The sequence below is a fragment of the Penicillium daleae genome, assembly GCF_028827525.1.
Source record: "Penicillium daleae strain IBT 16125 chromosome Unknown utg000006l_segment0_segment0, whole genome shotgun sequence".
In the NCBI taxonomy this organism is placed as follows: Eukaryota; Fungi; Ascomycota; class Eurotiomycetes; order Eurotiales; family Aspergillaceae; genus Penicillium; species Penicillium daleae.
Window position 1 is genome coordinate 3,101,165 of NW_026623154.1, and position 13,371 is coordinate 3,114,535.

General features: G+C 49.5%; 4 protein-coding genes across 4 annotated transcripts; 1 reads left to right on the forward strand and 3 right to left on the reverse strand.

Moving 5' to 3' along the window:
* Window positions 1-3,123: 3,123 nt before the first annotated feature.
* N7458_006816 (putative C6 transcription factor RosA-like) lies at window positions 3,124-5,022 on the reverse strand (the record flags this gene model as incomplete). The annotated part of the gene is made up of 4 exons (XM_056910198.1): window positions 3,124-4,192; window positions 4,246-4,485; window positions 4,546-4,848; window positions 4,913-5,022. The coding sequence occupies 4 exons, from the start codon at window positions 5,020-5,022 to the stop codon at window positions 3,124-3,126; spliced, it is 1,722 nt and encodes a 573-aa protein (XP_056765902.1).
* Window positions 5,023-6,052: 1,030 nt separating this feature from the next.
* On the reverse strand, window positions 6,053-6,232 carry N7458_006817 (uncharacterized protein; the record flags this gene model as incomplete). The annotated part of the gene is made up of 1 exon (XM_056910199.1): window positions 6,053-6,232. One exon carries the CDS (start codon window positions 6,230-6,232, stop codon window positions 6,053-6,055), a length of 180 nt encoding a protein of 59 aa, XP_056765903.1.
* Window positions 6,233-7,831: 1,599 nt separating this feature from the next.
* Window positions 7,832-8,380, reverse strand: N7458_006818 (uncharacterized protein; the record flags this gene model as incomplete). Its single annotated transcript, XM_056910200.1, has 1 exon — window positions 7,832-8,380. The coding sequence occupies one exon, from the start codon at window positions 8,378-8,380 to the stop codon at window positions 7,832-7,834; it is 549 nt and encodes a 182-aa protein (XP_056765904.1).
* A 3,584-nt stretch (window positions 8,381-11,964) lies between these two features.
* On the forward strand, window positions 11,965-12,519 carry N7458_006819 (CVNH domain-containing protein; the record flags this gene model as incomplete). Its single annotated transcript, XM_056910201.1, has 2 exons — window positions 11,965-12,097; window positions 12,320-12,519. The coding sequence occupies 2 exons, from the start codon at window positions 11,965-11,967 to the stop codon at window positions 12,517-12,519; spliced, it is 333 nt and encodes a 110-aa protein (XP_056765905.1).
* Window positions 12,520-13,371: the final 852 nt, after the last annotated feature.

A 13,371-nucleotide genomic window follows, 5' to 3' on the forward strand; every position in this document is an offset into this window, starting at 1 on the left:
GGCATAAGGATGTAACCCATGGCCTGATACCAAGTGGCGTTTGCGCAGGGAGTTACGAGTGAGTAGTGTATATCTGCTTATGAATATTGATAGTGACTTGATTGATCCAGATCCTACATCAAATAGACTAATACCTGACCTATGTTACCTGTTAGCTCCTTCGATGAAACACGAGGAGGACGCAACGATTTCTGCGTGAAAGAACCATTGCTGATCTTAATCGTGAAGGTCACTTTCTATATCTTCAACAAACTGCTGGTTAGGATCCTAGGCCATGGATGAGACGTCATAGTCATAGTCAATTTCACTCACTACGTAGAGCCATTAGTTTGCTATCCAGTCTATGTAAGAAAAATATGGACCGCTTGATTTCTCTTGCCCTCAATTTACCATTCGGGCATTGAATGCCACAGTATGTGTCGTTTCTGTTCATACCGAAGATAAAAGGAATAAACAGTCTCGAAGTTAAGTATATAAGATCAAAACATCATTGAGATGTGTGACTCTTCTGATATATTATGAATTCCTTCATATGAAGATGTGAAGCTCTCAAGTTGGTGATTCGAATGCCCTTCCAAGCAGTATGTTAACAATATTACTTATAGTCATCAAACAAATCATTTCCTGCTATCAAAGGCGCGATACCAGTTAAGAGCAGATATCAGATATAGATAGCTGTTATGATTCTGCAGGTAGTCTAGTCATTCCCAGAGTCGTAAGTGCAACATCAAGTCCCTGATTCTTTCAGATCAGTAGATCAGCTTCTATCGTCGATGACTACGAGTGCCATTTTCCCAACGATCTAGATATAAGGTGCGGATAAGCGACTAGAAAATACATTTGAGAAACACGATTGAGGCTTTCTTAAATGCTTTGTCGGCCTTGGACGACATACTTTGATCAAGTTCATGAATCTTCCTACTGAAAGCTTAACGATACAGCGGGTTCGATCTCCTGCTCTGGTCAATATTGTAACATATCAATGAAATCAGCATTCTCTATCATAGCCACACTCGTAGGTACATACACGCAAGTATAGAAGCACACCTGGAGTATAATCTTGCTTCATGACGAGTTTTCGAGGAAGACGACCGACCTCTCCAGTCTTGAAGTGTAAGTCTCACGTAGTGCGCTTTCATGGGCCGAGAACACTCGCGTGCTTGGTTTTTGCTAAACTCCGTGACCTCGACCTAGACTCACTGCATGCTGTCACCATACACGCTACGTCATCTCAAAAACAACCCAGAACAAACTCTATACTTAGTGAATTGAGTACGATCGGCTTCTCCGAGCTCCTGAGCTGCTGTAAAGCATGAAACCCTGCCCTATGATCACCATACTTTCTCTATATAGCAATCAAAGAGAGATACCTAACTAAATCCAGCACCAGTGCTATCGTAGACGCCAGGAGATCAACCAAGCAGTCGTGCACGTTGACCGGACCCCAAACGCCCTACGCAAGATAAAACCCTATTTTCATCTCACATACCGCCATATGGGTCCCAAAAAATATCCGAACAAGATTCTGCAGGTTAGAAAATAGTAAAGAGCGACGACACATGGAGGGTGGAGGGGAGAAGCTAGGAAGGGAGGGGGCGATAAATATAGAAACACGCGAAAGTGGCGGGCCGATCACTAGCCCTAAGGGTCTTACTCGACTGGCGGGTGTTTGGAGTGGTGTTTGGTTCATCTCCAGTGCCGATCTCAAACTAAACTTAACCAACCCCCTCCCTGCTTAATCCCTTGGCTTTTGATCCCTTTTCTGTTCAGAGTTTGAACTTCACCACGCGATGGAGGAATCTACTGGTAGATAGAATTCTTGGCAAGGGTGATGGGACGGGTTTACTAAAAAAAATAAACAACATGCAGGGTGATACGAGCACGTCCCGATTAGGCAATCGGCCACGATGAATATACCTGTGTGACTACCTGAAACGACAGACTCGATGATTGGCATCCCTACTGCGCCCCCAAATCTGGACAGTATGAAATGTCCATTCTCGTGGGTGCGTCTATCCCTGCGTGCCACGCGAGGAGCTCCATGCACGCTCTACTGTACAGTAGCATGCTGTTCTATCGTGGGTCGGGCTGGAAACTGGAGCCGGCCGAATACGAGGTTACCCTTTTCTTCCCACCCTTTTAATCCAACCACGACATTTTCCGATGAGGAGCGAGGGAGTAACCGTACCCACCTACTGTAGTAGTCGCTGCTACTGCACCTGAAGTTATTTTGTTCGCTTAAAGTTTACTACACTTTGACCGCTGAAGATGCACTAAATATACTAGTATGCGGCGGCAGGTATTTTGCACGCTGCTATCCAATGGGGATGATCAAAAAAAGCTCATTTTATTTCGCTTGTTCTCTTTGCCTTCCCCGCTTGTTGCGCTATTCTTAGTATTCTTCAAGTTCCCGAGTGTTGATGTTCCTGGCGATCGTTGTTTGAATTTGGTGATGGGCCGGTCTTGGTATGTGTTGTGGAGTGAGGAGATTATAAGTGATTTTCATGATGGAGTGGAGATAGGGATTGATCGAGGATAGCCCGAGCGTAGAGGGGTAGGAGGTGACTCAGAAAGAGGGTGTAGCTATGTTTAGAATGAAAGTGTGATGAGCTGAAGCTTAAGCTGAACGTCATCTTAGATGTGATGTAGTTCTACCTAAGGAGTAGCCTGCCAGCATCGATCGTTGTCACGCCCTACGATCTAAATCGTAGAAAAAGAGAATTTGCACTAAGTACAAAGCCAGATTTGATTCAAGATATGAGATTTCAAAATCCAAACACCACCTTAATTTCTATTCATAGCCTGACCCCATTGTAAACGAAAAACATATTCAAGACAATCAAAATAGCTTACAGACGCTCCAAATGATGCCAACGAAAGATTGGAACAATAATGTCCGGGTATATATCACTTAGTAGAGTCATTTCCTTCAGCCCGCAACCGCAGCAGAGTCTGAGTAGCCACCAACGCTCATGCTCAATATCACAAACCCCCAAGATAAACAATAAAATGAGAAAAAAAAATTTGACATCGGTATAGAAACAGAAGTCAAATAGGTAGAAGAAGGATAAGTGAAGCGAATGGAGAGAAAAGTCTTTTCGAGGTTGGAATGTTTCGCGAAGCTCACGTCCAGCAAGTCTCCGGTGCAACCATCGCGGGCATCTCAAATGCATGCGAATGGGGGTAAACTTCCATGTTCAGGCCCAATGCCCCTTCATTTCGAGGCATATCAGCGCAGAGAACGTCGCCACCATAAGGGGGTGTGAAAGCCGAGGAATGTGAGATCGAGCTGGAGTGGCTTAGCTCCGACAGGCCTAGCTGTGGATCGTGGGCATCGAGAAGTTGTGGCGATGGCGGATAGAGGGTGTGAGTAGGTGCAGCGGTAACGTAGCCGTCTGCAAGGGTGAAGGGAGATCCGGCGACTGTCACGGCCGGAGGAGACTGGAGAGGAGGTGTGTAGGCGGCGTATGAAGGGGAGGCGGATGCGGGAGAGGATGATGAAGGGAGAGAGTATTCGTGCAGCCCGTGGTAGGGACTTGGTGGGCCAGGAGAGTAATGCTCGACCGAGGGCCGTGGAGACCAGGCCAGACGGCTGCGATATCGTGCAACGCAGTGGCGAGGCAAATCCATCAATGTCATAGTGAGACGAATTTCCGCGTTGAATGGATCTGTAGCGTTGTGTGCGGCGAGAATGCGATATGATTCCTCGATGATTCCAACAGATAGAGCTCCCAAGTACGAGCCACCCATATCAGGGTAGAAGCGGTCGAGAGCGACTGCAACGGCGAAGAATTGAGACAAGACAGAGAGGGCGTTCAGTTCGGATTCGCCATTTCGGAGGAGAGAAGGGGGTAACCAGAAGAGCCATTGTCGCAGAATCTGGATACGGTCGAAGGCTTGCTCGGGGGTCTGCGTGGGGAAGTCCTTGCGGAACTTCTGTACAAAGTCGATCAGCTCTCCCAAGCGTTGGGAGTGCTCTGCGTTGTGTGAGACTCGCTTCTGGGAAACCTGTAGCGCATGGATGGTCTGATCTAGCTGTGCCAGATCCTCGTCAAATGAAACTGGGAAATCCGAAGCGCTCAAAGCGCGCTGGTTCTCGACAAACTGTACAATCTCTGACTCCTGCTTCCAGACTGGATACATAGTCTCGAGGATGGAGGAAAGGCCCTGCTGCAACGAGACCCAGCTTTGACTAGTGGATGTTAGTAGTGCTTTTTTCCATGCTGAAACCACTTTAGTCCTTACTATTCGGTTGCTTGCCAGGAAAGCAAGACATGGGCTGAAACAATGGCCTCTGCGTTATCCTTGGAAGGAGAGGTGATAGCATAACCGAGCGCGGTCCGAAGACCCTTGAAAGCAGCTGCTTTGTGGTGCAGTGCGAGCTGCTTGGTTTCGGGATCTCGCGTGAGATAGGCAAGATGGTAGGCAGAGAGGGAAAGAAGGGCGCTCATGACGAAATCGTTTGACAGCGCAACACCCAGGAAACTAATCAAGACTCAGTCAGGTTCATGAATACAGACCCAAGCCCTCTTAATCGGAACCTACCTAGGCAACATCTGCGCCCACACTGTGCAATTACTGAGGCCTCGTCGATGTAAGTCGATGGAAAGCCCGATGAGGTGGTGAACCAGGCGCAAATCTGATCGAGACAGACCAGACCAGCCAGAAGGAGGGCATCCAGCAAGCTCTGGATATGGCGTGAGACCAGTCCTGTGCCAATTTTCAATCTCCATTTCGATTTCGGGAGACATAAGAAGATCTGGGCCGCGCCGTGAGGCGGGAGGACTGCCTCGTGCCGCGGCTACATCTTGATAGTCACAGCGACAGTTGTGCTTGGTGCAATTGCGACTAGAGATGTCTCTGTTAGATGCGCCATGTGTATTTAAGGATGTGTTTGCACTGCAGGACTTACCATTGTGGGAAGGTCTCATCACAGCGAATGTGTCTTCGCTTGCACGTCTTGCATCCATTCCTCGACTTGGTATGGCTCTTGCGGGGAGGGCCACCACCTGGACCGGCCATTGTAACTGTTATTGAGATATGCTGAAGGTAATGCGGGCAAAACAGTTCGGTCTCAAAGAAGACCGTTGAAGATGTTCAGAGTAGATAAGGCAAGGAGATGTCCAGTGGTTAAGGTAACCTTTCAAGGTGGGGTGATCAGTTAGATGAAGGAAATCGTTGATGAGTAGGATTGTCGGCAAGTACTCGAGCCGATCAGGTAGTTAAGTAATATAGACCAGATCGGAGAGATGAGGTCGCAGAAGTTTATAAGAGGCGATCGACCATGGGAAGTCCAAAAATAACTTCTGGCCGGTGGAGGAATGAAGAAATGTGTCGAGGGAAGTACTGGAGATGATGTCGTCCCGCACGTGGTAAATACGAGTTCGGCCGGGGGAATACCTCGCGCGGCCAAGATCGATCTCCGAAAATTCAAAAAATAAGAATTCCCCAGGGCGTTTTGAAGTTCGGTAAGGGGGGGGGGGGAGGAAGGTGTGAAGAAGGAGACGGAGGGTCGAATCAGGGCGGAATAAGGAAGAAAATAGAAAAAGCGTGTTGATGCTGAATTGACGAAGAGGGCGAGCTTGGATCAGCGTTGATTAAAAAAAAAATACCGTCCCGGTCCTGACGGTCAGGTGCAAAATGAGGCAGACTTAATCTTACAAAAAGGAATTAAAAAAAAAGAAAGAAAGAAAGAAAGGACTAAAAAGAAAAAAGGAATAATTATTATCAACTAAAAGGGAAAGGAGAAAAAGGAAAGCGAATTCAAAGAAGACTCATGATGCGAATTAGAATTCGGTTATAATAATTAATACTATTATTATTATAATTATATTTTTAATAATAATATTATTAGCAGGGCCACCTCTCTCGTCCCTCTTTTCCCCAGTGACGATCGAGATTTTGAGCCTCTACAGGGTCGCCTGGAATAGCCCTTTCAGCTCGGAGGGCTAACTCAGACCGATGACTAGGGAGCAAGTCCCCACTGGAGCGGGAAGACTGGAGACTGGAGGAAAAGAATGGAGACGCATGGACCAGGACAACCCTGGTCGAACTAACTGACCAGGCGGCGAGGACCACATGGCGCCAGTTGGAAGAGTCCAGGAGGCTGGGCACTGGGCAGACCAGCGATAGCAGGCCCGTCATAGTCTAATTCGAGGGGGGCTTCACCAGCTGTCTCCAAAGGCTTAGGCCCAACCAAGGGGAACTTCTCTGGGAGTCGCGCCTGTTGCATGGTGAGTGGTCGTTTTCATGGCCTGCTGGTTCCACCGAGCGACATGTGAGCTCTCTATCTGTCTGGAGGAGAAGAGTAGAATAATAATAGGCTCCCAAGTGGATGACGCGGGATGGATGAAGATTATGGTTGGTAATCATCCGCTCCCCAACCAGAGAGCTCCTGGACCGCTAAGGTTAGGGAACCTTCAGAACTGGGTATCATTCAGCGGCGTGCCGGGGGAACCCAAGGATCTCCGATCAAGAGATCGAAGCTCCAACAACTGCCCTTCTTGGGTGGACAGAAGTGGAGCCAAATCAAGAAAACAGCCGATGAATTGCCTGGGTCAGCCAAGCCGACCGCATCAACCATCATCTTGCTGGTTCACCAGCGGGGGGGGGAAGGGGGTGGGATAAGGTACCACTCGTCGCGCACTTTTGCTTGTGACACGCGGGCGAATCATGGCTGCCATGCTGCTGACGAGCTGGCTGGGCCTGGGACCAGGATGGGTAAGAGTTACTTGGGAGAGTTTGGGTACACAAGGGTCGCTGGGGTATGTTCAGAGCCAGAGAAGGGGGAAAGGGGCGCCAGAGGGAATTGGTTGAGCAAGAAAAGAAAAGAAAAGAAAAGACAAAAGAGGGGCTGATATTCCCCATTGCTTTTGCGCCTCTCTTTCCTGTCTTTTTGGTGTTTTTAAGTTGTCGATGTTTGTGTCAAGTTTTCCTTTTGGCAATGCTTCTTGTCTGGAGCAGGTCTCATCCCTGCAATCCCAGATCATTGGATTGAGGCGTTTGGGAGAATCATCACTGGTGAAAGGTGATCGTTTTCCTTGCGTCTAGCCCAAGACTATGCGGAGGCCCCCCTGAAGAGGCAGCCATGCAAACGTGGGAGAGGGGCCAGAAATGAAGCCTCCCAGCCAGAGGGAACAAGCAAAAAAGCAACGAAGATCCGATGATGATTGGACCTGCAGTAAGGAGAGAATGTGCCATGGATCGGCCTGGCAAGACTGCTGATTTGCCTAGCAGGGGCTTCCGCGATCTGAGAGGACCCTTGATGGTGGTGGATCACAACGTCGAGAGCCAAGAACGACCGTATACCCAGTTGGGTTAAGGGGCATGTCAATCATTCACACCATCCCAGGCTGGCTCCGTGGGTCTGGGCAAGAGGTTTTGAAGCAAACAAGCATGGATGGGAAGTAGTCCTGAAGAGGCCTAGCACAGAGCAGCCATAGACTCATAGTGGGACTCCATGGACTGGTGGACCAGGGAAAAAAAAAAAAAAAAAAAAAAGAGTCATCTGGAGTCGGAGGGAACGGAGGATTAACGGCCGACCGATGGACTTTGATTCTGTGGGCCTCGTTAGGCCCGTTAGGCCCAATTTCGGCTTGCTCAGCCTGGTGAGTCTCTTAATTTTGGTGTTTTATAGTTTGACGGGCGGGCGCCGTTTCTACCCGCACAAACATGAGACGCGGTAGCCTCAACTCGGTAAAGACACCCGAAGCTGCAGAGTTTGGGGCGTTGCAGAAATGGGGGAACTGCTGCGCCAGAACCTTGAAAGTGGAGGAAACGTGGGACAAGGAGCAGCAGAAAAGGTTGATGAAAATGTCCGTTGAGTAGTGGTTCAGTAATCATCATCATCATCATCATCATCATCATCATCATCATCATCATACCAGAGTCGGGATCGCCGTCTCATCTCTCCGTGACGGGCCAAGGGCCCAATGCGATCGTGGCATTGCAGGCCCGGCGCTCCGGAAACCCATTTCCCATGGGAGTTACCACAGGGCTGGAACGCAGGGAACTGCCTCCGCCTGGTCCATGCGGAAGATACAGAGCGGCTGTGAGGTGAGGAAGTGATGGTGATGGTGGTTGGTTGGCAAGCGAGAAAAATGCAAGACAGCGGGGAGGCGAAACGACGGGCACTCAAACGGGAAAATGCGCAGGGATTCGGGTGATACAGGGATGAGTCGAGCTCTTCTTTGCATTCAGGGGGACTTGGAACGGCTCTTCCATAGACTTGTGCGACGGGATGAAGCACATACACTGGACCATACATGGACTCGACCAGGTCATGATCTGATGGACGTTTCGAGACAGTCAATGCGAGCTTTCTGCCATTTGAGAGCAACAGACGATGACCCTGGTCCGTTAGCTCTGCTGCAACGCTCATCCTGACAAGATTGGACCGATGCGAGCGATTAGTAACCCATCGAGTAGTTAAATATTGTAACTAGTTGATTATCAAGCACTCGATATGGTTATAAAAGATCATCTGACGGAGTAATCTTCGATAAAATCAGAAAATTAGATACGTGCTAGTCAGACTAGTCTCTAAGTACACTAGGGCTACAACTAGGCAGTGAGACAAGATGTCTAGTGTCGTAGGCAATCTAAACTTTTTGATACTTGATGGGCTCTTTTATCAGCCACTCACACCCTGAAGGTCCAATCCTCTCCTCGCATTGTTTCTCATTCGTCTTGCTGCAAGAGGGTCACGCTGCGGGCCTGCAGTGACCGCTCATTAAAACCCTGCCTACCACGTTTTCTGGGGATGCGTGCGTGCCAGAAGTCGGTGTGTCCGACATGAAAGATACATGCAGGGGAATATACTTTGGGTCCGAGGCGACCGCGTTTCGAAATTGCCCGAGAAAGGAATATAACTGGATGAGATTACAGGAGACAACCGAATACAAGGTAAAGTAATGCATGCCTCTAGAGATACATTGACCGAGACCAGTATGTACATGCTTGGTACTTTGGTATGTAGCCCATCAAACAGCCACGAAGAATATCCATGCGTAGGTTGTTCAGTGTAGACACGCTGTGCTATGTACGGAGTACATTATGCAGAGTTTACAGAGTACTTTCTCCTAAGTTGTGTTTTCCAGGCCATATTCGATCCCCGTGCTCCCAACCTCCTTTCCAAGCTTCCATCTCTCCTCAAGCTGAATGACTGTGTAACAAGTGAGCCTCCTCAGTGGAATGGGTGACTGGTGACTGGTCTAGCCCAAGGAGAACCCTTGCTCCACACGTGGCTCCACGATCCTCCAACAATAATCTGCAGCATGACGATCCTTCTCGCATTATTCCACCTGTTTCATCCCCTCGGCCACGCTGAAAGATCCTGCTTACGCGGAGAGTAGCGCGGTACATTTGACAGAGTACCAGACTCCCAGGCAAACCTGGTGGTTGAAGTATGTACAGTCCAGTTCCCTCCAGGCTAAAAGAGTTAAACCCTGACCCATAGCACTTTTCTAACTCTTTCGGGCGCAGGGCGAGTGCCGAATACGCTTCTTGCCTGTAACGGCGCTAGGGCGGAAAATCCCGTTGAGAACCATGGGCTGTGCGTGCGGACTTGTTCGGGTCTCCATCAGGCCGGACCAGACATGCCAAGCGACTTGAGAGATCCAAAGTGTGGAAGAGGCTACTTCTCTCGAGAGTCATCCTGCAAGAGTCACTAGCCGGGAACAAGTCAGAAGTCAAGAGGTGGAGACCTCATCCCTCATCCGCCTCCACCATCTCCAAGCTAATTGACCCTATTCCCCCGTGCTGGGAATGCAGGAGGACATCATTGGGCTTGAAACAGCCTAGCGCTCTCGCTACTCGCTACATGGAGCCAAAATAAGTTTAGCGCCATCTGCAGAAGCTTTGGCAGGCAGGCAGCGGTTTGGGGGCCAAGCCGCTCTGACAGTCAACTTTAATCTCTGCTCGTGGGATTTTGGCTCCAGACTGGCTGGAGAAGAGCATTCCACGCCCTTGGGGACGTTGTCCTCGGAGGTTCTTCAGTGATTTGCGCGATGGAGATCCTTCGGCTACACTGCGATCGGAGCTCTGTCTTCCTCTCTTTCTCAATCCTTATTAATTCTAACAAGGTCCTGCCCACCAGCCGAATCTATCAATCATAATTACCGAGTACAGTATTCAACAACAGAGCACTAACTAAATTTGGGTTGAGTAACGTGGGAGTCATTCGAGTAAACTATCCGTCTGCCTCATCTGGAGGAATATCTGGCACAGTTGGAGGTATCCACTCACTTCCCTTCCCCGTGTACCTATCTAATCTGGCCTATTTCGGTCATTTGCTAGACAGGATGAGCGACTTGATTCCGGCCTTACTGTAATGGAAGATAGGTCTGGAGTCATGGTACTCCGTACAAAACCCTCGCGCGCGCGATACTCCGGATCCGTGGACGTCCAGTTCCATACATTGGATCCAGGGTCTGCAGCAATTAACCAAGAGAGCAAAAGAACCATAGTTCCTAGTCTTCGATATTCGGACAGCTCAGCTCATTTTGCAGATGACATCGCCCAGCGTGGGCAAAGGTCTTTTTGTCCGCAGGAAAAGAAAGCACGGCCCATGGGAGGCAGACTACGCTAGGCAACTTTAACCCGCCAAGTTTGTGCCATCGTAGACGCGTGGGACTCGAGGTTAATTCGCCCACGCTTCTTTTGTCCTCCCGTCGATCTGCGCCCTGCGATCAACACTGGCACTTGTCCAGTAGTTAGGGCGTCCGGTCTATCGGGTCCAGACAGCCGAGCTGGGTCGAAAAAGGGTTCTTTTACTCCCTCTCCTCGAAGTAACTACATACTACTGTAACTACTTATCGGAGGCCTCTGGGTCATGTCGTCGATCGGATAATTCACAGAACTCTCTACCGACTAATTTTGTTTTGGTGGCACTAGTGCTATTCTGACCTAAGTATGCCGTAGCTCTCTACCAAGCATCCAAAATATAAAGGGGGAAATCCCAAAGCATAAAACGGGGGTCGCACTTTAGACCTATTTAACCAAGCGAGATGAAATGGGTAGATACATTGGTCCTGCACGGTTTCAAGCGAGACGAAACCTACGCTCGAAATAGATCCCACTAAAAGTGTAAACTCCCTTCGCTCACCCGCAAGCTTCTGCCCTAAAGGCCTTCGTCCCGAGCAAAGCCCAAGTTAAATAAATAAAGTCGTTAGCGTCAACCTTCTTTTCCACCCAAGCCACCACTGCAATCCAACCCGCTTGTCCGCGACGGGCGTTCTCCTGCAACGCCTGGCTCCGAAGGCAGCAACGCCTGGTGTGAGGCTGAAAACACCATGTTGGCCTGATGCGCGATCTGACGAATGTGGTCTTCTAAAACCACAGGATGGCGGGCTATCCATCTCACCTAGCATGAAGGCATGTAGTCATGATGACCTGGGGTGTGTATCGCAGCCGCTACGCCGCGAAACGAAACTAAACTACTGTACGGGGGTCTGGAAAGTAGACTAGACTGCAGGTAGAGAGCTATTCTTCTCAATTACTTCTTAACCTCCAAGTTCCATCTATCGCCAGGGCACTTCTTCAGTGGTCTTGCCCGTTTGTCATCATCATGAGGCCAACATGATGCCGAGCCACCGCCTCGACCATACTGTTTGGCTGTTGCAACCCAGTCCATCAACAGTATAACAGCATAGCGATGTCATAAAGGCGACTATTCGTCCGATCCAGTCCTATCACCACATATTGTATATCTGCATGGCAGCTGGTTTTTGTTCTTTCATTCCCTTGTCTCTTCCTTCTCTCTCCCGAATACAGAAAGCTAAAGCGTTTCGACCAACCTCTGGCCTCAATGTGATCTTGGTTTGTCTCTCTTGCCGAGACCAGTTCTTATATTTTTTTTTTTTTGGTTTTTCATTTTCTTCTTGGCGTGGCTGATTCGAACTTAATTGGCGTCTTCTACCCCGCCGACAATCTAGGTCATCAGGGTAAAAGACAGAACCAGCCGCGATGGGTTTCCACAAATCGTCTATGAATGTTGAGCTCAAGGGGGGCCATATACTCACTGCATACTGCGCCCGCCCGACTGGGGACGCCTGCTACTCGGAATTGGATCTGAACGGGTTTCTGGGTATCAGAAAAGGTAAGTAGTCGTCATTTGAATCTCACCTCGCTCCTTCCCGTCTGCTTGGTCATTTCCCCCTTGGATTTTGCAGTCTGCCTCGCGGTGGCTGGCGACAGGTACCTGCATCGCACGACATTGGAACGTTGCCGCGATCCAAAAAAGCCACTTCCCATGGCGGGCAGGATGAAAGGTGTTATGACGAGCACGACTAACGCGAGACACCGCCCCCTAAACTCCTAGGTAAACTCACATGGGGCATCAAAGACTTCTCGGAATCCGCGAACGACATCCATCTCGAGTGGGAGGGAGACACCAAGCCCAAGAACCCGATTCTCCATGCCGAGTTGATGGACGGCGAGGAAAATCACGACTCTTGCGTGAATCTGGCGGACTGCATCAAGAACGAGGATGGACGTCTGCGGTTCATGGAATGTTTCTAAGTTTGGATTGGTGTACTGGGCAGCTAGTTTGTTGCCGGTTTTGGGTACTCGAAATTGTGATAGAAATTGAATACTCCGTACAGGACGAAGGATGGGTCAATGATAGCCTTTCCACATACATCATATTATCGTTGTTGCAAGAATGTTACTACCGGGTGTACGGAGGACAACACATTGAAGACATCTCGGGATCTATCGACCAAGCCGTGCGATATCCCAAATGGGTTAATGAGACGCACCCAGCACCATCTGGCTTGCCGAGGCGCGGCCATCACACATAGATCGATGAGAACAAAACTTGGGGGTGATAGATAATCAAGGGGGAGAACGAAAACGGATCCCATGGAGACCGGTGTTGTAAAGTACAGCTGAGGCTGAAAATGAAACTTCACATACCCTTGTAAACCTCCTGAGACGAATCCAGAGTAACAGAAAGTGCCCAGTGCCCAGTGAAGCATAAGGGGGGGAGACAAACACCCAGCTCGTGGATTGCCGCCTTTTAAGGTATAGTCGCGACCCGCCACTTTGTCACTGTCAATTAAACCACTAGTGTAGCCGGGGTTGCCCCGAGTAGCCTCAATATGCACGTCACCCGGCGAGGGGCAGGGGACTCGCGGAGCAAAGGAGAGATATTCTGCGAGAACGGTGATGCCGAATGCCATTAAGGCAGCCAGGATCCGATGCTAAGGGTTCCTAAGGTGGTGAGTGGCCAGTGGCCATCCGATCACATCGCGCCTTCCACTGACACACGCTAACCTCGGCTTGATCCTTGTCTGGAGTTCCAGGGTCTGCAGATTAGAGGGTGTGGGTGTGGTATACTCCGTGCTCCGGACGGAGTGCGGAGGAATCGCG